General features: G+C 55.1%; 4 protein-coding genes across 6 annotated transcripts; 2 read left to right on the top strand and 2 right to left on the bottom strand.

The window, feature by feature from the left end:
* Positions 1-424: 424 nt before the first annotated feature.
* MYL11 (myosin light chain 11) lies at positions 425-2,875 on the bottom strand. Its single transcript, XM_028109982.2, has 7 exons — positions 2,744-2,875; positions 2,042-2,137; positions 1,716-1,791; positions 1,416-1,520; positions 1,231-1,309; positions 699-747; positions 425-607 (listed from the first exon to the last, which is right to left on the bottom strand). Exons 1-7 carry the CDS (start codon positions 2,744-2,746, stop codon positions 503-505), a joined length of 513 nt encoding a protein of 170 aa, XP_027965783.1. The 5' UTR covers positions 2,747-2,875; the 3' UTR covers positions 425-502.
* A 3,775-nt stretch (positions 2,876-6,650) lies between these two features.
* On the top strand, positions 6,651-16,948 carry TBC1D10B (TBC1 domain family member 10B). The gene is made up of 9 exons (XM_028109789.2): positions 6,651-7,641; positions 10,511-10,610; positions 10,911-11,018; positions 11,109-11,215; positions 14,188-14,302; positions 14,430-14,495; positions 14,677-14,866; positions 15,198-15,352; positions 15,437-16,948. Exons 1-9 carry the CDS (start codon positions 6,695-6,697, stop codon positions 16,058-16,060), a joined length of 2,412 nt encoding a protein of 803 aa, XP_027965590.1. The 5' UTR covers positions 6,651-6,694; the 3' UTR covers positions 16,061-16,948.
* Positions 12,898-18,528, bottom strand: LOC114214289 (sesquipedalian-1-like). The gene is made up of 2 exons (XM_028109793.2): positions 17,978-18,528; positions 12,898-17,752 (listed from the first exon to the last, which is right to left on the bottom strand). The coding sequence occupies exon 2, from the start codon at positions 17,726-17,728 to the stop codon at positions 17,111-17,113; it is 618 nt and encodes a 205-aa protein (XP_027965594.1). The 5' UTR covers positions 17,729-17,752; positions 17,978-18,528; the 3' UTR covers positions 12,898-17,110.
* Positions 18,529-18,620: 92 nt separating this feature from the next.
* On the top strand, positions 18,621-21,194 carry CD2BP2 (CD2 cytoplasmic tail binding protein 2). Of its 3 annotated transcripts, XM_028109792.2 has the most exons (8): positions 18,621-18,758; positions 19,194-19,213; positions 19,299-19,402; positions 19,644-19,779; positions 19,903-20,060; positions 20,169-20,610; positions 20,693-20,799; positions 20,892-21,194. In XM_028109792.2, the coding sequence occupies exons 3-8, from the start codon at positions 19,325-19,327 to the stop codon at positions 21,000-21,002; spliced, it is 1,032 nt and encodes a 343-aa protein (XP_027965593.1). In that variant the 5' UTR covers positions 18,621-18,758; positions 19,194-19,213; positions 19,299-19,324; the 3' UTR covers positions 21,003-21,194. The 3 variants fall into 3 exon arrangements, with proteins under 3 accessions (XP_027965593.1, XP_027965592.1, XP_027965591.1); XM_028109791.2 differs by lacking the exon at positions 19,194-19,213 and having other exon boundaries at positions 18,625-18,758; XM_028109790.2 differs by having other exon boundaries at positions 18,626-18,758; positions 19,194-19,402.
* Positions 21,195-21,495: the final 301 nt, after the last annotated feature.

The raw sequence follows: 21,495 nt of genomic DNA, 5'->3' as shown, positions 1-21,495 counted from the left end.
TTCCGCTCAGGTCATGATCTCAGGGTCTGGGATTCAGCGGCCTTGGGCTCCCTGTTCAGCGGGGAGTCGGCTAGACATTTTCTCTCTCTCCCCCTCCCTCTGCCCCTCCCGTTGCTCGCGCGCTCGCTCTCTCAAATAAATAAATGGGTAAATCTTAAATAATAATAATAATAATAATAATAATAATAATAATAATAATAATAAACAGTTTCCCCGAGGCCACGCAAGTCTTACTTTTCCAGCGGGAATAAGTGGCGGGTGTAGCGGGTGGAACGAAACCGCCCCACCCAGACCTCCCAGCCACTAATTATTCATTTGTTGTGCGCTGGCTTAGTGCCGGGCTGTGTTTTAGCACCGCGTCCCACCTAAGCCCCTCTCCCACAAACGCACCGAAGGCGCCGCCGCTAAGAAACAACGACCAGTTTAGTTTTATTAGAGTCGGGTGGGGGGGTCGGACTGGCAGCAAGGCGTTGGCCAGCAGAGGCCTAAGAGGGTGGGTCCCCTACTCCTGGTCCTTGGCATCGCCATGCGTGATGACGTAGCAGATGTTCTTGTAGTCTACGTTGCCTCCCACGTCGGGGGGGAAGGCTGCCCACATGTTCCTGATCTGGGGAAAGATTCAGGGGCGTCTCCTACCCTTTCCATATGCTCCCCTCCCCCCTCCCTCTGCTTCTCCCGGGCCCTCCCCGCCCCCTCACCTCTTCCTGGGAGAAGCGGTCACACTGCGTGGTAAGCAGCTCCTCCAGGCTGGAGAGAGGTGACATATGGGGAGTTGAGATTGGGCTTCGTGGTTCCTTTCCACTCCCTCCCATCTCATCCTGGTTGCCATTCCTAGTATCAGCTTGAAAACCCAAGTCACTCTAGATCCCTCACTGGTCTCCCAAACAGTCTGGCCTCTCTGCTTTTGCTCTTCCCTTCCCATATGTGCTGTGAAAATGTAATCCTATAGCCCATTTCCACAGTGCTAATTTTTCCCTTATCCCCTCCCTTAATACCTAACCTTTGCTGAGAATTTAAGGAGGCTTGGACACCTGGGTTAAGTCAGTTAAGCGGCTGCCTTTGGCCCAGGTCATGATCCTGGGGTTCTGGGACTGAGCTCCTCTCTTCTTCTGGTCATCTGGTTGCTGCTTCTCCCTCTCCCTCTGCCCCCCCCAAATAAATAAAATCTTTAAGAAAGAAAAGAATTTAAGGAGGCTTTCTGTGTGTGAGCAGCTGGAGAGGGTCACTTACAACTGCTTCTTGATGGTGCCCTTCCCCTCAGGGTCCAGGACCTTGAAGGCTCCAGTGATCACGTCCTCAGGGTCAGCACCTGGAGGATCAGAAGGCACATGAAGCTAAAGGGTCCTTGAAGTTTCTGTCCCTGAAAGGTCTGGGGAGGGGCAGCTCGGGGCTTAGACCCAGGACACTTCATTCACCTTTGAGCTTCTCTCCAAACATGGTCAGGAAGACAGTGAAGTTGATGGGACCACTGGCTTCCTTCATCATGGCATCTAGCTCCTCATTCTTCACATTGAGGCGCCCTGGAGCAGGGTGGGGGAAGCTGGAGTGGGGTCCTGCGGCCAAGGGTTGATCCTTCCCATAAATTCAGACCATCCCACCCATTTTCCTCTGGGTGGACTGAGGCCCAGGTGGAGCCAGCAAGGCTGAAACCCAAGGCTTCTGAATTCCCAGGACTCTGTAGCCTTGAATCTTTCTGGGTGGGATAAGGGGCTCACCCATGGCTGCGAAGGTGTCCCGCAGATCTTCCTTGTCAATAATGCCATCACGGTTCTGGTCAATTACTGTGAAGGCCTGTGGAAGGCAGGGGCAGGGAGGGGTTAGGTCCCCCATGGCCAGGCTTCAGCATCCCTACCCCAGGCAGATCAGATTCTGGCCCCCAGCCAGCTGTTCTTTTGCATGCCAAATGAGGAGGGGAGCAAGGAGTTCTAAGCCCTTCCCCTCCCCCCAAACAGGTGCACATTCCAGGGAGGGGGTGTTGGGGGGGAGGGGCGGCAGGGGGGGCCTTTGGTTAGTCTTCAGTCTCCCTTCTCCCCTTACTCACCTCCTTGAACTCCTGGATCTGAGTCTGGTCAAACATGGAGAAGACGTTGGAGCTTCCGCCCTCTGCCACTGCCCTTCTCTTGGCCTTCTTGGGTGCCTGGGGGTTGAGGGATGGGTAAAGGGGTCCATGGGCCAATCCCTCCTCTTCTCTGGAGGCAATGGATTAGATTCAGGGTTCTTTGAGTCATTTTTCTAAAGTAACTCTTCTTGTTCTAGGCTTTCCCCTCCTTATGAGCTCTTTGCTGAGGGACTTGCTTTGATTGTATCCCCAAATTCCTATCCTCCATTCTACTGAACAAGTCGAGTCCCCTTCTCAGTGCCCTGAGCTTGCCTCCTCTGAGTCCCAGACTTGCTGTGTGACCCTGACCTACTCATTCACCCTGTCTGAACCTTGACTCTCCCATTTACAAAATGGGAGTTGGAATCCTTGCCTGATTGGTCCCAGAGGGTTTTAGGAAGAGGGAGTGCAGGAAGGTATGGAGCATGCTTTGAGAGGGATGGGTCTCCTGTGAGTGGAGAGTTTGGGCAGACTGGGCTGGGTCATTTAGGCCATCGTTCTGTACGCTCCTCATTAGCAATGCCAAGAAAGGGAAGATTCATCTGTTTCCTCTTACTGGACTGGGAATCAGCTACTTTCTTTTAAAAAGTGAGGCTGCCTTGAGGTCTGAGGGATCTGGGTAGGGGCTGGAGGATTCTTACTCACCATGTCTTCAGTCTCCTGGGGGCAAAGCAGTGGCTCTGGCTGGAAAGGAGCAGAGTCAGCCTGTGGCGATCCCTCTGGGGTTATATAGTCCTGCCCCAGGGAGCCCTCAACATACCAGGGTAACCTTAGCCCTGTGGGTGCCCACCCCAGATACCAAAATAGACCGGCTCAGGGCCTCTCCTTTCTTGGAGGGCGGGCAGCAGCTGGAGCCCAGGGAGGGAGGAGGGAGTGGGTCTTGGGATGCATGGCTCACTAGGACCTGGGCAGGAAGGGATGTTCTCTTTCCCAAAAGGGGACTTGAATGTGCCAGAGTTCAGAGAAGACCCAAACTGAAGCATTGTACTGGGAGAAAGATAAGTCAGGCCCCTGTACCCCTGAGTGGGGTGGGTCCAGATTTATTATTTATTTAAAAAATATTCCTTATTTTGAAATTAACATTTTTATGTTTCTATTTATTTGTGTTTTTTAAAAAGATTTTTTATTTTTAAGTAATCTCTACACCCAACGTGGGGCTCAAACTTACAACCCAGAAATCAAGAGTTGCATGGTCTACCAACTGGGCCAGCCAGGCGCCCCTCCAGATTTAAAGCCAGTAAAATTATTGAGCACTTACAGTATGCCAGGCACTGGGCTGTGCCTCATGGGTGCCCCCTGGCAAGCATAGTCCCCCACTCCCATTCTGGAGTTCACAGTCAAGTATATGTATGTTTGTGGGGTAGTGGCAGAATTGAAAGGGAGACAGCTGTCTAAGAAGCTGAAGAATCAAGAAGGTCTTCCAAATCCCCTTTGGTGGGGGCAGGGAGGATGTTTCAAGAAAAGATGCCAAGCATAGAATGACCAGGTAGAAAGAGGCTAGACAGCCTGGAGCAGAAAGCCTGCTCTGTGATCTTGCGCTTTGTGCTTTAACTCCCTGGGCCTTGTCTTCCCCATCCCACAGAACTTGTGGATATGCACACTATTTGGAAACAGTTTAGTGAAATATAATCATTACAATTAGTATTTATGCCTTGCCTTAGTGGACTTACAGCCTAGCTGTGGAGACAGGATAAAGGCAGAAAATGTCATAACAGCTGATTAGGAGCACAAAAGTAGAAAGCATAGTAGCCCTGTGTGGGACTATGGGGATGACTTTATGAAGGCCAGGAAAAGTAAGTCAGGTGAAAGTGGAGGGGCAAGCATGCTAAGCAGAGAGCACAGATGGACAAAGGCCTGGAGAAGTGAAAAATCAGATTGCCAGAATGGTGATGGGGCTGGAGCAGAGGGTGCAGGCTGGAGACCAGAAATTGGAGGGTCTTCCATGCCAGGCTGAGCATTGAGACCTTGGGAGCCTTGGAAAAGTTTGACACAGGAGAACATAACCTGGTGTGAGTCCATAATCATTTCTTTGGATCCTATTGTGAAAGTTGGAACTCAGAGGAGGGGGGTCAAAATACCAAGAGGGAAGCTAGTTGGTCACCTCCTTCCGGGTGGCTGGGATGGCCAGTGGCTCCTTTCTTCATTCTGGGCAAGAACCAGTTTGGCTGACTGTGTGACTTTGAGGTACCCTCTCCTGGGGAAATAGTGGCTGAGGAAGCCCCCTACGAGGCCAAGGCTGGCAAGGACACACGTCTCCTCCTTCTCTTGCTCCCTCTAGGACCCGATGTCCTGAGGAAGGTGATTCTTCCCTTTGCCCTCCTCCAGTCTCATGCCAATGCCTCTAAGACATTTTCTTTTCTGGGCACTGGGGCCCAGCCACCTGTTGTCTCTAAGAAGAGAGAAGGAGCCACCCTAAACTTAGCAGCTGCCCTTGGCCTCCTACACCGGCCCCTCCCCGCCTCAATTGACAGCTGCCTCACCTTATACGGTTACCATGGGGGTCTAGGCCCAGGGAGGAGCCCACTTGATTCTGGGTTCTGGGAGGGGAGAAAAACTCCAAAGAGGGGAAGGGGAAAGTGCTCAGGTAGCTGTATATCTAACTCTGACACTGAATGGGAATACACAGGATCTGGGTCTGAGCTGGGAACGAGTAGCCTGGGAGAACTCCGAAACCAAGGAGGACCTGGGACATTGGGAGCTAGGCTTGACTGAAACTCCAGGATGGTGGACTCTGTATGGAAGGTGGGGCCCTCTAACCCTGAGGCTCAAAGGGATGGGGGTCAGAGAGAGATGGGACTCCTAAAGTCAGGGCTTTGTGTTTGTGATCTATGGTAGCCTGGGGGCTCATGAGATTGGGGTCTGCTTTCTTAGCAGAAAATGAGGAGTACAGAGAGGTGTGGCAGTGATGGGAGAGGAGTTGATGGGACAGGTCCTGGATCCCCCAAAGAATAAGAACACAGATATGGGAGTTCATGTTACTGGGAATTCATGGTTTGGGGTCTAGGATACCCACTAGAATGGGGGGGCACTCAGAGGATGAGGTCCAAGGAATTAGAGCCTGGATTCTGGGGAGGAGATGAGATAGATGGGGGAGGGGAGGTGTTGAGGAGAAGGACTTAGGGCTTGGGATTCCTATAGGAAATGGAGGATCCAGGGAGATGGGTCACTTAGAGGATTTGGGGGCTCTGGTCATAGTCGTCTGGGCTTTGAGTGTTGAGGTTGGTTGCGGGTCGGAATGAAAATTAGAGACAGAGTGGAGGTTGAGAGTACTTGATCAGGGCACTGGATCTGTGGTGGGCTCTTACAGACCACCAGAGTGAGGCGGCTCTGGATGGAGAATGGGAGTCCAGGGGGCCCTTGGCTGGCTTAGTCGGTGGGGCATGCGGCTCTCCATCTCAGGGTCGTGAGTTCAAGCCCCACCTTGGCTGTGGAACCTACTTAGAGAGAGAGAGAGAAAGAGAGAGAATGGCAGCCCAAAAAGGACTCAAGCAAAGCAGCGCGGCGCTCTTATTGGCTAAGGACTGCTCTAATGTCCCTGGCCCCCGCCCCCTCTCGGCGCTGTCCCCAACTGTCACCCCCTCCTGCGCTTGTCTCCGGTTGTCACCGATATCCCTGCGCTGGCACCGCCGCTGGCGGCTCCCCTACCCTTTGGATGCTGCCATTGGCTGAGACAGCCGTCTATCTCCCCTCCCTGTTGCTAAAGTGTGGGAATACGCTCATTGGCTGACGATGCAAATTAATAGCAATTCTGGCCCGCCCCCCCAGCTGTCATTCCTTCTTGACCTTCTTGGGAGACCTAAAGAATTCCTCAGCTCTTCCTATTGACTGCAGATGCTGTCTGTCACCACCCAAAGAGACACCACTGTCTGTCAACTTGACCTCCGCCTACTCCCCTTTTTCATTGGCTCCCTTTTTACTGTTTCCATTGGCCAGGCTGGCCTCTTCTCGCGCAGCCCCCGCCTCCTTCCGTGGTCATTCACCCTCCAGCCTTTTTTACTGGCCAGGAGGTTCAGCTTCCCGCTTTTCTATTAGTTATCTCTTTTGTTCCACCTCCTCCTGCCTTCACTCACCCTTTCATTGGTCTTATAGCCCTCCGCCTTCTCCATTTCCTCTTTCCAAATTACCCAGCCCCTTCCCACCTCCAACCCCACCCACCCTTCCAACGATTGGCAGAAACCCAGTTCCCTCTCTCCTATTATTCGTCCAAACACTCTGACAAGGCGGGAGAAAAAAAGGAGCGCGATGGGACTGCCCGCGCGCAGGCGTGAAACGCCGAAACGCTGGCCGCTTAGCCGGCACTGGGGCATGTGCGCAGGCGCGAGGTCGGCCGCTCGCCTGAAGCAGGAGGGAGGGGGAGGCGGCGAGAGAGCGCAAGGGGTGAGAGGGCGCGAGCGGGACCCCGGCGCCTGGCGCCCCGGGACCCCTGCCACGCCTCTGAGCGCCGGGCGGCGGCCCGCGCGCCGCCCCCGTCCCCGACGCGCGCCGGGCCGCGCCCTTAGCCTTCTCCCCTTCCTTGGCGGGCGGCGCGGAGCGGCCTGAGGGGCGGCGCCTTCTGCGGCCGCCCCGGCGGGGGGATGTGAGGGGAGGCCCGCGGCCATGGAGACGGGCCCGGCGCCCCTGGTGGCCCCGCCGCGCCGTCATGGCGCCCCCGCGGCCCCCTCGCCGCCGCCCCGCGGCTCCCGGGCCGGACCCGTCGTGGTGGTGGCTCCGGGGCCGCCAGTGACCACGGCCACTTCGGCCCCGGTCACCCTGGTGGCCCCCGGGGAGGCGCGGCCCGCCTGGGTACCGGAGCCCACCCAGGCCCCGGCCCCGGCCCCGGCCTCGGCCGTCACGAGCAGCACAGTGGTGGTGCTGACGCTGGAGGCCTCACCCGAAGCCGCGAGGGCGCAGGTCTCCCCTGGCTCAGAAGCCCTGGTGCCCGCGGCAGTGGCAGGAGCCGAGATGTCTATGGCTTTGGGCCCGGGGGCAGACTCTCCGAAGACGGAGGAAGCTAGAACCTCCACCGCCCCTGGACCAGGTACCCCCACCGGGACCCCCACCAGGACCCCTTCCAGAACGGCTCCTGGGGCTCTGACCGCCAAACCCCCGCTTGCCCCCAAGCCGGGAACCACAGTTGCCTCAGGAGTGACTGCGCGGGTTGCAGCAGTGACAGCAGGACAGGTGACAAGTGGACATGGAGCTGCAGGAGCAACATCAGCATCAACTGAACAGGCTCCAGAGGACCCCTCAGGGCCTGGCCTAGGCCCTTCAGGGACATGTGAGGCTCTGGTAGCTGTCGTGACGGTCACCCCAGCTCCGGAGCCTGCTGAAAACTCTCAGGACCTAGGCTCCACGTCCAGCCTGGGTCCCGGCATCTCTGGGCCTCGAGGGCAGGCCCCGGACACTCTGAGCTACTTGGACTCTGTAAGCCTCATGTCTGGGACCTTGGAGTCCTTGGCAGATGATGTGAGCTCCATGGGCTCAGACTCGGAGATAAATGGGCTGGCCCTGCGCAAGACGGACAAGTATGGCTTCCTTGGGGGCAGCCAGTATTCGGGCAGTCTGTGAGTACCCAGTGGGCAGCCAGTGGGACTGCTTCAGGGAAGCAAAGATTGGGGAGGAGGAAATGATACACCTTGCCCAGACTCTGGCAGCCCAGCCTCCTCTGAGGTTCCAGGGGAGTGGCTCCAGCAGGAGTGAGATATTTGGTGATCCCTATCATGCCTAGAGCATCCTGAGGTTTTGGTGGCACTTGCATGTTAGGGTTCCAGGAGTTCTGGGTCTGAGCTTTGCTTTTAGTGTGTTGTGTGCCTTCAGCTAGTGTCTTCCCTATTTCCGTGCCTCAGTTTCCTTCTCTATAAAGTGAAAGGTTGAGTGACATGATACCTAAGGTCGTCCCAGGCCCTTGATGTGAAACTCCAGCTGTGGGCCAGATATTCTGGAAGGCTGGCTGGGCAGGGGTTCTGGTAGAGATCTTTGGTCCCTGAGGGGGGAAGGAGTCTGGGAGGGATGCAGGCGTCTCCCCTCCCCCATAGCCCTAGGTCTGATGGGGCAGTGAGATGGGGAAGTCTGGTTGATGGAGGGGAGACCCTGAAGGCAAGGCTCCCCTGCAAAACAGAGAAGGGCAGTCTTGTGTTCTTAGAAGGAAAGGGTTGGGGGAGGCCTCTTCCCCATTTCCTCATCTCCCCAGCCCGGCTTACTCTTTCCTAGTTCCCTCCAGGGGCCTGAGTCACTCCTGATGTAGGGGTGTGATTGCCTCTGACTTCTTCCTTCCCTCTCTCTGGATCCTGTGCATTGTTCCTGTACCTCTTTAACCTGCTGGTCAGTTTAACCTACAGCATCACTGGAGCACCCAGGTTCCAGACCCTGTGCTGGATAAAATAGTTGTTCAAGGTGCTTATCATCTGGAGGGAGAAACAAATACTTCAAGAGTTGGTTTCGATATAAGGTTTAGCCTAGAGATCATCACAGGATTTTGTGAGCACCTAGGGAAGGGATCTTTTTGCCCACTCAGAAGTCAGCTGAGGCTGGTCTGAATGCTGACTAAATGTAGGATTTAGTTGTGTATGTGCATGTTGGGGTTGGGGGGAACACTTGGGAGGATATTCTAAGTATGTTTTATAATCCAACAGAAACCAGAAAACCTTTGATTGAGCACCAACATTCATGGTCTTAGGAAGGCAACTGAAGTTTGACCTTGGTGTTTTCCCATGCATGGAGGAAGCATTGTACGCAATTTATAGGTGAAGAAACAGGATTGAAGCAGTTGAGTGAATTGCCCCACTCACATCTTGATCTGTGTGACAGGCTTTCTCAATACCATGCTGCCCTTAGGAGCTTGGATTGAATTACATTTTAGTGAGCTGCTCTTGTGTGCCAGGCACCGTGCTTGTTGCTATTTCTATGTTTTGTAATTTTGTTCCTCTAAAATCCGTCTACTGTGCTGGCGGAATATACTTCTGAGTTAAGACTGGGGCACGTGTTACCTTAAAAGCTTGTAGTGGCTCCCCACTGGCCACAGGATGAAGTCCCAAGTGCTTTATTCTGCAGATAGGCTCCTTAGTATCTGGCTTTGCCAGCCTTTCTGGTGTTCTCTGTCACCACTCCTAACCGTGCACTTAGTACTGTGGTCCTGTTGAATGGATTGTAGTCTTCCCACCTTCCTACTCAGGCTTTCCCACCTGCCAGGAATGCCTTTCTCCCCCTTCTTGTCTTAGTATGTTCTACTCAGTCCTTCATGGCTTATAACTCAGATATCTCCTCCTCCAGGAAGCCTTTTCTGATATCCACTGTCCCTACTCCAGTCGGTGCCTCTTCTGTGCATTTTTATCATTGCATTTCCCATACCACATTGCAGTGATCTCCCCTGCAAGCTTGTGACCTTCTTGAGGACAGGAAAGATATTATCTTATTCTTCCTGATCCTTAGTAGAGTTTCCAACTGACTTAGATAGAAATTAATGAGAGGTGGTTAAGGGGCTTCTAAGACAAAAGAAACCAATATTTAAAGAGCCCTTCCATTTACCAGTCCTTTATATAGTTTCTCAGTAGTCCTCTCATAACTTTGTGATGTAGGTGGTGACATCGCTTTTTTATAGGAGAGGAAGAGACTCAGGTTATTATTTGCCAAGATTCCCCAACTTCTAATAGATGGATGGAACTGGGACTTGAGCTCAAGTCTGTCTGGAAACTCAAGCTCTTTCTTCCATTCACCTCCTGGTACTGGCTCCTACAAGTAACTGTTTCAAGACTCATTGGGCATCTTGAGTGTGAGGCTGTGACAGAACAGTGGGCAAACAGTGCAAGGAAAACTTCATTTGCTTGGGAATCTAGGGTGATGTCAGGGAGGAGGAGGTAGAGGGGATTGCAGATGGCCCAGGAGATCTCAAGAGTCTGAAAGGAGGAAACTCAGATAGTTGTTTCTAAGGAGGCAGAGAAATATATTTGTTCTGTATTTTCTTTTATGGATAATAATTGCCAATACTGAGCACTTGCTGTTTGTTCTCTCCTATGACCTCTGCATCTTACAAATGTGGAAATTGAGGATCAGAGGAATTCAGTGACTTGTCCAAGGTCACACAATGAGTAAGTGGTAAAGCTAGAACTTGGACCCAGGTCTAATGCAAAGTGTGGTTTTTAAATATTCTGTACCCTCTCCCCAAACTTGTATGTGCCATAAGCAGGATTTGAACACACCCAGCATGTATAGAGATCCAACATGAGAACACAATCTCTGTACAGAGATTCCTTCTAAAGAGAAGTCCTTTCAGTGTGGTAAGCTAGACCGTGGATGGCTGAGCGGCCAGATGTCCTGATATTTGGTAGCTCACAGTCTCTCATTTGAAATCGGGGAGGTGGCTTGCTTCAGTTCCGCCAGCAATCCATGTTTTACACTACCACTCCTGACCCCTTCCATGCTCCCTTCATCCTGCAGAGAGAGCTCCATTCCTGTAGATGTGGCTCGGCAGCGGGAGCTCAAATGGCTGGAGATGTTCAGTAACTGGGATAAGTGGCTGTCACGGCGTTTCCAGAAGGTTTGGAAGGCTGAGTGGTGGGCAGGGCGATGGACAGGTTGGGAAGGGGGCAGGCAGGGAGGGCTCATGTGGTCCGGGGAAGCCATGTTAGTATTTGCTCTCTAGGCCACACTGGGGGGCAGGTGGTCCTTGGGCCTGGGGGGAGGAGTAGCTTTAAAGATAGAAGGCCAGACCAGGTCCAGTGGAGTCAAGCCAATGGGATGTGTGAGGGGTGTGCCGGGAAGCCCGACGACTGCTGGGGAAAGCCTGGAGGCTCTGCCAGCCCCTGGAGCTGCTGCCCTGCCTGCCGTTCTGTCTTAGGTGAAGCTGCGCTGCCGGAAGGGGATCCCCTCTTCCCTCAGAGCCAAGGCCTGGCAGTACCTGTCCAATAGCAAGGAACTCCTGGAGCAGAACCCCGGCAAGTTTGAGGTGTGTCCAGGGTATGGGGATGTGACATGGTGTGAAGGGTATCATCAGTCCCCTCCAGATCCTGAGCTAATCCCTGCTGTCCCACTGCAGGAGCTGGAACGGGCGCCTGGGGACCCCAAGTGGCTGGATGTAATTGAGAAGGACCTGCACCGCCAGTTCCCTTTCCATGAGATGTTTGCTGCTCGAGGGGGGCATGGGTGAGATGGCCTGACCGCGTAGGTCAGTCAGCCAACATTGGTAGAAGGCTCCAGGTGGATACAGGGCTGGGTTGAAAGCAGTTCTTGCTCTCCAGGGATTCTAGGAGAGTGGTCCTTCATGGACTGAGTGCCAAGCCATGTTGAAGGAAGCGTGCTGGGAGGGAGATTCTGACTTGGGGCTGGGGGGCTGCTGGAGGGGGTACAGGAGGCACAACGACGTATCGAAGAGATCGCATTTGAACTGGGTTTTGAAGGATAGTTGGGAGCAGAGCAGGGGGCAGGTTTTTCCTGGTCGGGGGTTTATGTAAGCTCTGTCTGGGATGTGCCGATTGGGTAGAGCTGAGGCTGGAGAAGCAGTTTAGGGCCAGATCACCAAAGGCCCTTAAAAACTGTTCCCAGGCACTTGTGCTTTTGTTCTGTATGCTAGGCTTCCCCAAGATGTATATATATGTATGAGTCCTTAGTAACATGCAAGATGGTATTAGGTGGCTCGCAGGTGGACTTTTTTCATCAGTTGGTTCATCTTTTCAGCAAACACTTAAACACTGGTCTAGCCACAGATGACAGCAGTTAACGAGACAAAAACTCCTCCCGTTATGGGGCTTATTACATTTTAGTGGGGATAGACAATACATAAATAAGACAAAGAAGGAAAAAGTATGTTGCATGTGAAATGGTATGAAAGAGGAGTTTAAAGCAAGAAAGGGGAATAGAGAATGCGAACGGAGATGGGGTTACAAGTGATCTGATCTGATTTGTGTCTTGAAAGGATCGTTCTGGCTGCTGTGCTGAGAATAGACTATAGGGAGACGAGGACAGAAGCAGAGAGACCCTTTAGGAGACCATTTCCATAATCCAGGAGAGAGACCATGACAGATAGACCAGATTGGTAGCCATGTAACTATGGGGAGAAGTGGTTGGGTTCTGGGTATATTCTGAAGGTAGAGCCAAAAGGATCTGCCAACAGAAGGATCTGCCAACAGATGTGTGTGAGAGAGAGTGAGCACAATTAAGGCTGACTCTAAAGGTTTTGGGCCTGAGAAACTAGAAAAATGGAATTGTTGTATACTGATGTGGATGGGGAAAATGGGGATAAAGAAGTTAGAGGGGTACATCAGGAGTTCAGTTTTGGAATATGAGGTTTGAAATGCTAATTGGATGTCCAGATGGAGATGTCAAGTAAGTTGAATGTACACTATATGCAAGCCTGGAATTTGGGGAGAAGTTTAAAGTGAGGGTAAGCTGGAGATTGAGAGTTGTCAGCCTCTAGATGGGACTAAATCTCACCCATGGGACTGGATGAGATCATCAAAGCAGCAAGTGTAGATACAAAAGGAAGCTCAAAGATTGAGCCCTGTTGCTCCAACATTTCAAGAATGGAAAGATGAGAACGAACCAGCAAGGGAGACTAGAAGCAGAAGCTGGAGAGGTAGAAGGAAAACCAGGGCAGTGTGGTTTCTGGAAGCAAATTAAAGAGGGGTTTCAGGACCAGCTGTATGAAATACTGCTGATGGGTCAAGTAAAGTCAAGTCTGCAGATTGACCTCAGGACTCAGCACAGTGGCAGTCATTGGTGACCTTGATAAGGGCAGTTTTGCACGGGGCAGTCTGTTAAAGCCTGACTGCAGAATGGGAGGAAAGAGCTTGATGACAGCGAGTCTGTACCCTGAAGTTTTTGCTGAGTAGGTAAGGAGAAAAATGGTGTTTGGAGGGGAAAGGGGGGTGGTGGTCAAGAGACATTTTTTTTTAAGCAAGAGGAAATAACAGATGTTGGTATGCCAATGGGAATGATCTAGTAGGGAGAGAAAAACTGATGATGCAGGAGAGGTGGGAGGCTTGCTGGGGTGATGGCCCGTGTAGGTAAGTGGATGGAGTGCAGTGCCCAAGTGGAAAGGCTGTGTTTGGCCAGGACCACAGACATTTCACCCACAGCAACAGGGGAGAAAAGCAGGGACACATGCAGGTAGGTAGGTGAATGAAGCATGGGAGCTTGTGGGAATTACATGTTTATTTTAATAGGTATTAGGTAAAATAACTAGTGCATCCAACCTGTCATTTCATGGATGCTATTGCAAAGTGGAGAAAAAAGATTAAGTGAAAAATAGCCAGGAGGTATGCAGATAAAGCACAAATGAAGATCACATTTCAGTGACTGAATTTTGGGATAGAGGAGGTTATTCTTACTTTTTTTCTGGGTAAGAAATAAGGGTCTGAGCTACGGAATGGCTGTGGAGGCAGAGAGAAGGAACAGATATGAATGAAAATCAAGAGGTAGTGTTGAGAAGATTTGGTTTTAGCCACGGGGAGTGATGAAGGGCTCTCTTTTCCAGTGTGGGGCTGACTAAATGGGATTCCCAGACACAGTGATGGGGTGCCCTCAAGAAAGAGGAGCAGGTCTAGGGCAGAGACTTTATTCTTTTGGATGCAGAGACAAGAGAAAGGTTTGAGGCACAGCTGGCTTCCCAAGCCTTCACTGAGGCTTCCCAAGAACCAGGGCCCACTGGACATGGTGATGGAGACCTGATTCAATCCAGTGAGGCAGATGAGGGGAGCCCTGCTCTGGGAGAGCCCCTGCTCCGAGGTACTAAAAGCATTCAGACAGTGCGACAGGAGGGCTGATGCTGCGGGCAATGAAAGCTTCCCGAAGAAGGTGACTTTGAAGGTCTATGGGATGGTGGCAGATGAAGGAGAGAGAGCACAGTCTGTGCGGGGGAATGGGTAGGGAGCATGTGGGGTGTGCAGGCAAGGTGGAAGGCTGGAATGCTTTGCTTATGGTCGGAGTCTTTGGCTTCACCTTGGTGGGCATCACCAGGAACGCCAGTGGAGGTGTGTGGTGGGGAAGCTCTGAGGTTAATCTGGAACTGGATCTAGGAGGGGTCTGGAATGGGGCTGGTTGGGGGGAGCAGGCTTAGTTTGGGGCAGAGAGCCCCCAACTCCGCTGATGGCCCTCATGGTCTTTCCCAATACCCACAGGCAACAGGACTTGTACCGAATCCTGAAGGCCTACACGATCTACCGGCCCGATGAGGGCTACTGCCAGGCCCAGGCCCCAGTGGCCGCCGTGCTGCTCATGCACATGCCTGCTGAGGTCAGCATACCCTGGTCTTGGCTGGGGAGGGCCTGGGAGGACCTTGGCCTACGGTGGTGATGGGGGAGCACTCTACTCCCTGTTTCTCAGGTCCTATCCCCCCGCCCCTTGTTCTTGCCCTCCTCAGCAAGCTTTTTGGTGCCTGGTGCAGATCTGCGACAAGTACCTCCCCGGTTACTACAGTGCAGGGCTGGTGAGTGTCTGAAGGCTGGGTGCACCCAAGGCTGCAGGGAAGTCCTTGTCCTGCCCCACCTGCTGCCCTTTTGTCCCTTTGCTCTGGGCCTCTCCCACTGAGGTGAGGATCCCCTCATAGGGACAGTGCTACCCCACGGGGGCCACCGTAGGACTCTTCTCATGGCCTCTCCCACCTGCAGGAGGCCATTCAGCTGGATGGAGAAATCTTTTTCGCGCTGCTGCGCCGGGCCTCTCCGCTGGCACACCGGCACCTGCGGCGGCAGCGCATTGACCCCGTGCTCTACATGACCGAGTGGTTCATGTGCATCTTTGCCCGCACCCTGCCCTGGGCGTCAGTGCTGCGTGTCTGGGATATGTTCTTCTGTGAAGGTACTCTGGAGCCGCTCAGGCCATGAGGGGTCTGGGGTTTCCACAGTGGCTGCCAGAGAGGGGCCTGCTGCCAGAAGGTACGTCTGAGGCCTAGGCTTCCCTGTCTGCAGTCCGGGGGCTGGAGAAACTGGGGCCTGGTCTTGGCTCTGCCATCATTCCGGAGCCCACTCTCCCTCCCAGGAGTCTGAAACCCATGGCAGCTCATTTCCCTCCGTGGGGCCTCCATTTCCTCATCTGTGAGGATGGCAGTAAGACGGGGATAGGGCCTGTGAGTCTCTTCTAAATGGGACGGGCGGAGATCCCAGCCCTGATCTTTTCTGTGCCCTTGCAGGCGTCAAGATCATCTTCCGGGTGGCCCTGGTGCTGCTGCGGCACACGCTGGGCTCGGTGGAGAAGCTGCGCTCCTGCCAGGGCATGTACGAGACCATGGAGCAGCTGCGCAACCTGCCCCCGCAGTGCATGCAGGAGGACTTCCTGGTGCATGAGGTAGGCCGCAGCCTGAGTCCACCCGCACCTGCTTCAGCACGTCTCCGCCCTCCCCTTCACTCTCCCCATTCCTTCTCGGTCTAGGTGACCACCCTCCCGGTGACAGAAGCACTGATTGAGCGAGAGAACACGGCCCAGCTCAAGAAGTGGCGGGAAACCCGGGGGGAGCTGCAGTATCGGCCCTCTCGACGACTACACGGCTCCCGGGCCATCCATGAGGAGCGGCGGCGGCAGCAGCCACCCCTGGGCCCCTCCTCCAGCCTTCTTAGCCTCCCTGGCCTCAAGAGCCGAGGTTCCCGGGCAGCCGGGGGGGCCCCCTCTCCACCCCCTCCTGCCCGCAGGGCCAGCGCTGGACCTGCCCCAGGGCCTGTGGTCACCGCTGAGGGACTGCATCCATCCCTTCCTTCGCCTACTGGCAACAGCACCCCACTGGGTCCCAGCAAGGAGACTCGAAAGCAGGAGAAGGAGCGGCAGAAACAGGAAAAGGAACGTGAGAAGGAACGGCAGAAACAGGAGAAGGAACGGGAAAAGCAGGAGAAGGAGAGGCAGAAGTGGGAAAAAGAGCAGGAGAAGGAGCGGCAGAAGCAGGAAAAGAAGGCCCAAGGCAGGAAGCTCTCGCTGCGTCGAAAGGCAGATGGGCCCCCGGCCCCCCAGGATGGTGGGGACAGGTCCTCGGCGTCTGAGGCCCGGCAGGATGCTTACTTCTGACATCTGTGTCGGGGCTGGACTGCTCGGCCTCCCTCTTCTTTTTCCTCAGTCAAGAGCAGGCCTGGCCTGGGGTGCTGCCCTGAGCTTCTTGGGCAGGCCGTCACTCTTTCTGGGGAAAGCGGTTTGGCTCCCCATCTCCTTGCCAGCTGCTGATCCCTACACAGCTGGGACAGTGAGTGCACAGGGCAGCTGCCTTTCCTTGGGGCAGCCGTGAACAAATCTGGAGCCCCCTCACCTCCAGTTGGGCCCAGCTGGGGTTTCTGTCACTCCTGCCCCAGTTCCCTCTGGGGTCCTTCCCAGGTGCAGTCCTAATTGGCCTTTTGTCACCTCAGGGGTGACTCGGCGATGGGAATCAGCAGTTTTCAGATTCTTACACCAGTTTCTCCCCTTATCCGTGAGTGGAGCTGGGTTCCCTTTTCCCTTCTTCAGCTCTGCCGGTCTCCCCCTCTTCCTGCCTGGGGGCCGAGGCTCTCCTCGCTCTACTTGTGGACATCTCTCTGTTGTAATTATGTACAGAGGACCTGGTGGGTCCAGGGTGGGGGTGTTCGCTCTGTCTTCTGTCCTTTAGTTCTCCTTCCACAATGTTCTTGCACTCATTTATTTAAGGGGACATGCACTGGAACAGGCCATGTCCCCCCTCTCCCCACCCGCCATCCTCCTTGCTCTTCTTTCCTCTTCACCCACCTTCCTGTGTATTCTCAGGCTTCTGCTTTGTCTCCACCAGGGTCCCCACCTTTCACCTTGTTTCCCCTGCAGCCCCCATCTGGGGAAGGGGGTCTTCCCTTGAGCTCCAGGGGGTGGAACCCAATGTTTACATTCTCTTCTGTCTCTGCTCCCACCCTGTGCGGCGCTTTGAGGAACCAGAAAAGAACCTGCTGTTGTACCTGGGCCTGTCTCCCGCTTTGTTATTTGATGATGGGGGTTAGAATAAGGACGGGGCAGGGGGTGGGAAACAGTGGAGCAGGCCTGGATCTGGGTGTCTCCTGAAGCAGTTGGCTGGTCTTGGCAGGTAGGTACCTCTTGGTCTTTGGTCCATCTTTCAGTCACTCATCAACAGCTGTTGAGCTCCTGCTCCTCCTCTGCCTGGGATCTGCTGCTTCCATCGGGACTGGCCTGGGGCCTTCTACGTACCATCTGCAACACCCGGATCTCCTTCCCAAAGTGCTCGTGCAACTCCTGGAAGCTGTAGGGGGCACTGAGGGTGGCTAGGAAGCCGCAGTCCTCTGGGGGTGAGCTGGGCTCCTTGCCAGCTGCCTGGCACAGCTCCCGGTACCGGGCCTCCAGGGGGGGCAGTAGCACCATCAGCCGCCTCCAGCTCGCCCCAGCCAGCGCCCACAGCCAGGCTCCCAGCTCTTCCTGGTTTTCTGCCGCTAGCTTGTAGGCCCGCCCACCTGTGCCCTCAGCCCTGGGGGTCAGGATGGTAAAGGCATAGGGTTCTGTGGCCCCAAGGCGTGGCTCCACCTGGCTGTTTTCCAAGAGAATGAGGCCCAGGGGGGTGTGATCCGCTTGGTTCTCCAGGTAGAAGAGGAGGTTTCCCCGGAGGATGAACCAGCGGCGTTGATAGCTGGTATTTCGGGTTCCCTTCTTTAGCAAGATGCCCTCCCGGTCTGGAGCCTGTGTTCTGCATCCACGGAAGAAACTGAGCACGGGCTTTTGGTGCAGTTTCATGGTAGTCCAACTGGGGAGTAAACCCTGGGGGTCAGGAGAGAGGAGGGTTGGTCCTAGCCCGGTGGGATTTAAGACTCTGTCCTCAAGAGGTAACGGTCTTGTCCCCACAGCACTGGGACCCACACCTCCCACCTCCCGCTCTGGCCCTTGGGCCAGTTTACAGACCTTGGGCAGGGGACGCTGGCCTGGGCCCCTATTTGCCTGCGGCTGTGGTTCGAGAGAGGCACCGTTGCCCTTTTCCAGGCCTACCTGAGATCAGGACACAAGAGACTTCTGGCCTGGGTACCGGGCACAGGTATCACCGTCACCTTTCCGGTGATGGCTCTTCCCACCTCAGAAACCGGGAACTCGCCCAAGGGATTGGCGTGGGGTAAATGACTTCCCCTGGGTCCTAAAGAGAGCTGGGTTCGGTAAGTGCTCCCAGAGCCATCCGGGGCCTCCAGGCGGGCCGTCAGAACCCGGCCTCTCCCCAGGGAGAAGAGCAAGGCCGCACCTAGGAGTAGGACAGGATAGAACTGGACGCTGAAGGGAAAAGCAGGATCCCCAAAGAGGTGGTGAGGGGCGCAAAGCTCTTGGCCAATCCTGGGGAAGGGTGACTCAACCCTGGAGAGGGAAACAGGCCGAAACCCACTGTCCCACTCTGGCCCTCCATCAAGGTCCCGGGTGCCCCTTTAAGTAGAGTGTGCTCCACTTTCTCCCCAGAGCCTCTAACTGCTGTAGGAGGGAGTCGGAATCGCAGCCGGCCATCCCTTTCGTCTGATCAGGGTCTAAGCGTTCATACGTCCCCTGTCCTCGCCATTGTCGCCCACGCTGCTTACGTCACTCTGGGCAGGGCGGCGTGGTCTTCCCCGCTCACGGCGCACTTCCGCCCGTTTCTCCACTTAGTCCTCTAACCCGAGTGAAGCCACTTCCGGCTTTCTCTGGCGCCTTCCGCAGTTCTCTTCCGGGTGGTGGCGGCCGGTGCCCCGGACGTAGCCCCGGTGAAAGCCTCTCTCTTTTTCTTTCCCCTCAGCCTCCCGTAGACCCTTAGGTGAGCGCGCGCTGGTGGGGTCCTCGAATCCCCGCGGTTCTGCCGCCCCTCTGATTTGTATATTTAGCCCGGGACAGTTGGTGGTTACCCCGCGGAGTTGGGAGTTCGGCGCGGGGAGGAGGGGGGCTGCCAGGACGCCAGGTCCTGGGTCCGCCCGGGCCCCGCGGGCTCTGAGGGAGCTGGGGGTGTAGGAGCGGGTGTCAGCCCGCGGAGCCCCGTCGCATCCAGCACTGCGGGGGCCAGGAATGGGGGGTGCGTGTGGGGGGAGCCTGTCTCCTTTCGTCAAGGGTGGGGGTTGCCCGTGGGAAACCTCTCCGCGCGTCCGCCTCTCCGGCCTGTCTCCAGCGACTCTTTTGGACCAAACCAAGTCCCGGGGGCCACCTGGCTGCCAGCTTCCCTTTCGGCCCCTGATTCTGTGCTCCCTCTCCTCCCAAGCTGGATCTAGTGCGTACCAGGTGATAATTTGTTGTGCTGGGGGCCCTTCGGCGGTGAGTAGCCTCGCCCAGTTCCCTTAATCTGCACCCTTTCACCTCGGCTCAGCTTGGGGAAGGCCCCTCTGTGCAGTCATGCCAAAGAGGAAAGTGACCTTCCAAGGCGTAGGAGATGAGGCTGATGAGGATGAAATCAGTGTCCCCAAAAAGAAGGTGAGGGGGCCACACTCTTGCATTGTGGGGAGGAGTGAGGGGAGGGAAGAGGAACTAGAAGCTAGAAGAGAAAGAAAGCCCGTGGGGACAAAGGACGCGTAGAAAGGGCTAGCTTTTCCATGTTCTCTGGGAAATGGGTTTGGAGAATTTTCAGTCCGAGAAGGCTTTGAAGAAAAACCTACCTAGAGTATTTTGAGGAATCGCCAGTAACCTGCCTCTCTCAACTTGCTCCTCCTCACAGCTGGTGGATCCTGTGACCGGGGCAGGGGGTCCTGGGAGCCGCTTCAAAGGCAAACACTCTTTGGACAGCGATGAGGAGGATGATGATGAGGAGGGGTCCAGCAAATATGACATCCTGGCCTCAGAGGATGTGGAAGGTGAGCTAAATCCAAGAACTGAGGCTGCTGGAGGAACAGATAGGGCTTCAGGGGATGTGGGGCAAGGAAGGCCTTTGTCTCTTATTGCTTGCTCAGCGTGGGACACCCCTGTGTTCGGTGCAGGTCAGGAAGCAGCCACACTCCCCAGTGAGGGAGGTGTGCGGATCACACCCTTCAACCTGCAGGAAGAGATGGAGGAGGGCCACTTTGACGCCGATGGCAACTATTTCCTGAACCGGGATGCTCAGATCCGAGACAGCTGGCTGGACAACATTGACTGGGTGTGGCCCAGGGGTTGACACGGCTGGGGACCTGGAGGCAGCAAGTGCTGGGCTTGGGCCCTGCTCACTGTTTGTTGGAGATAACACCCCCCTGTTTTCATGTCACAGGTGAAGATCAGGGAGCGACCACCTGATCAGCACCCGCCGTCAGACTCAGAGGGAGAGGACAGCCTGGGCCAGACACCAATGAGTGCCCAAGCTCTCCTGGAGGGTCTTCTGGAGCTGCTCTTGCCAAGAGAGACAGTGGCCGGGGCACTGAGGCGTCTGGGGGCCCGAGGAGGAGGAGGAGGCAAAGGGGGCAGCAAGGGGGCTGGGCGGCCTAGTTCCCCCCAGCGCTTGGATCGGCTCTCTGGGTTGGCTGACCAAATGGTGGCCCGGGGCAACCTTGGTGTGTATCAGGAGACAAGAGAACGGTTAGCCATGCGGCTGAAGGGGTTGGGGTCCCGGACCCAGGGACCCCCTGAGCCCACGCCCCCACCCACTCTGGACATGTTTGCTGAGGAAGTGGCAGAGGGGGAGCTGCAGACCCCAACCCCTACCCAGAAGGGAGGTAAGATTGGAAGGCAGAGGAGGGGTGATGGCGGCAGGGGGCAGGGCACTTGAGGCCCAGATGGCTTTGCCTGTTGTTTTAGAAGCAGAGCTGCCAGGCGACGGTCTGGTGGACGTGATGTGGGAGTATAAGTGGGAGAACACGGGGGACGCCGAGCTTTACGGGCCTTTCACCAGCGCCCAGATGCAGGTAAGCCCCTGCCTGCTTCCTTCTGCCACTGCTCTCCGCCCCCGCACCCGTATCAGATCGCTCCCAGCTCCGCTGTCTCTTGTTTCCTGCAGACCTGGGTGAACGAAGGCTACTTCGCAGATGGTGTTTATTGCCGGAAGCTGGACCCTCCCGGTGGACAGTTCTATAACTCCAAACGCATTGACTTTGACCTCTATACCTGAGCCTGCCGAGGGCCCAGCTTGATGTTTTTTTTCCTGCACTCTCTGGAGGAGGCCCCAGCTGCCTCAGGCAGTGAGGATTTGGGGGGCCATTTTTCATTCAGTTTTTCTTTCCCAATAAAAGCCTTTAGTTGTATATTAGGGCCTTGGCTGTGCTGATGGGCAGAAGCCAAGGCTCTTCATAGCCCCTTTGGACTCGCCTCATGAGTGTTTCCTCATGAAGTTCGTTCTTGGGAGTTTCTGGTCACTTGAACCACCTCACCTTTGTTTACCACTCCTGGGGCAGAGCCAGGGCTCCCGGGTGGTCTGTGGCGACCGCACCCGGACTGCTTACCATCTAAAAAATCCCTTTGCTCACATGCTGTTCTCCAGTATTCTCGGAGCAGGCTTCCTATTTTGCTCTTCTTAGATCTTCAGCTTTTAGAACCTCAGGGTCTTTGCAGCCAATATAAGATAGAGCACCAGAAGTGGAGATTTTAGGCCTCGAAGGGCTAGG

This window comes from Eumetopias jubatus, unplaced genomic scaffold (assembly GCF_037043125.1).
Source record: "Eumetopias jubatus isolate StellerSeaLion01/CBP00866 unplaced genomic scaffold, mEumJub1_p1.0 scaffold_12, whole genome shotgun sequence".
NCBI classification, from domain to species: domain Eukaryota; kingdom Metazoa; phylum Chordata; class Mammalia; order Carnivora; family Otariidae; genus Eumetopias; species Eumetopias jubatus.
The sequence above is the reverse complement of the archived record's forward strand: the minus strand, read 5'-3'. Positions and strand labels throughout refer to the sequence as shown.

What these genes read in the sequence shown, in the direction of transcription:
- LOC114214289 (XM_028109793.2), bottom strand. Translation starts at nt 17,728, where the DNA reads ATGAAACTGCACCAAAAGCCCGTGCTCAGTTTCTTCCGTGGATGCAGA.
- MYL11 (XM_028109982.2), bottom strand. An exon ending in AGATCCAGGAGTTCAAGGAG is followed by an intron (nt 1,792 to 2,041) that starts GTGAGTAAGGGG and finishes TGCCTTCCACAG; the next exon opens with GCCTTCACAGTAATTGACCA. An exon ending in GGACACCTTCGCAGCCATGG is followed by an intron (nt 1,521 to 1,715) that starts GTGAGCCCCTTA and finishes ACCCTGCTCCAG; the next exon opens with GGCGCCTCAATGTGAAGAAT.
- CD2BP2 (XM_028109792.2), top strand. Translation starts at nt 19,325, where the DNA reads ATGCCAAAGAGGAAAGTGACCTTCCAAGGCGTAGGAGATGAGGCTGAT. An exon ending in GGCCTCAGAGGATGTGGAAG is followed by an intron (nt 19,780 to 19,902) that starts GTGAGCTAAATC and finishes TGTTCGGTGCAG; the next exon opens with GTCAGGAAGCAGCCACACTC. An exon ending in AACCCCTACCCAGAAGGGAG is followed by an intron (nt 20,611 to 20,692) that starts GTAAGATTGGAA and finishes CTGTTGTTTTAG; the next exon opens with AAGCAGAGCTGCCAGGCGAC.
- TBC1D10B (XM_028109789.2), top strand. Translation starts at nt 6,695, where the DNA reads ATGGAGACGGGCCCGGCGCCCCTGGTGGCCCCGCCGCGCCGTCATGGC. An exon ending in TCATGCACATGCCTGCTGAG is followed by an intron (nt 14,303 to 14,429) that starts GTCAGCATACCC and finishes TGCCCTCCTCAG; the next exon opens with CAAGCTTTTTGGTGCCTGGT. An exon ending in AGGACTTCCTGGTGCATGAG is followed by an intron (nt 15,353 to 15,436) that starts GTAGGCCGCAGC and finishes TTCTCGGTCTAG; the next exon opens with GTGACCACCCTCCCGGTGAC.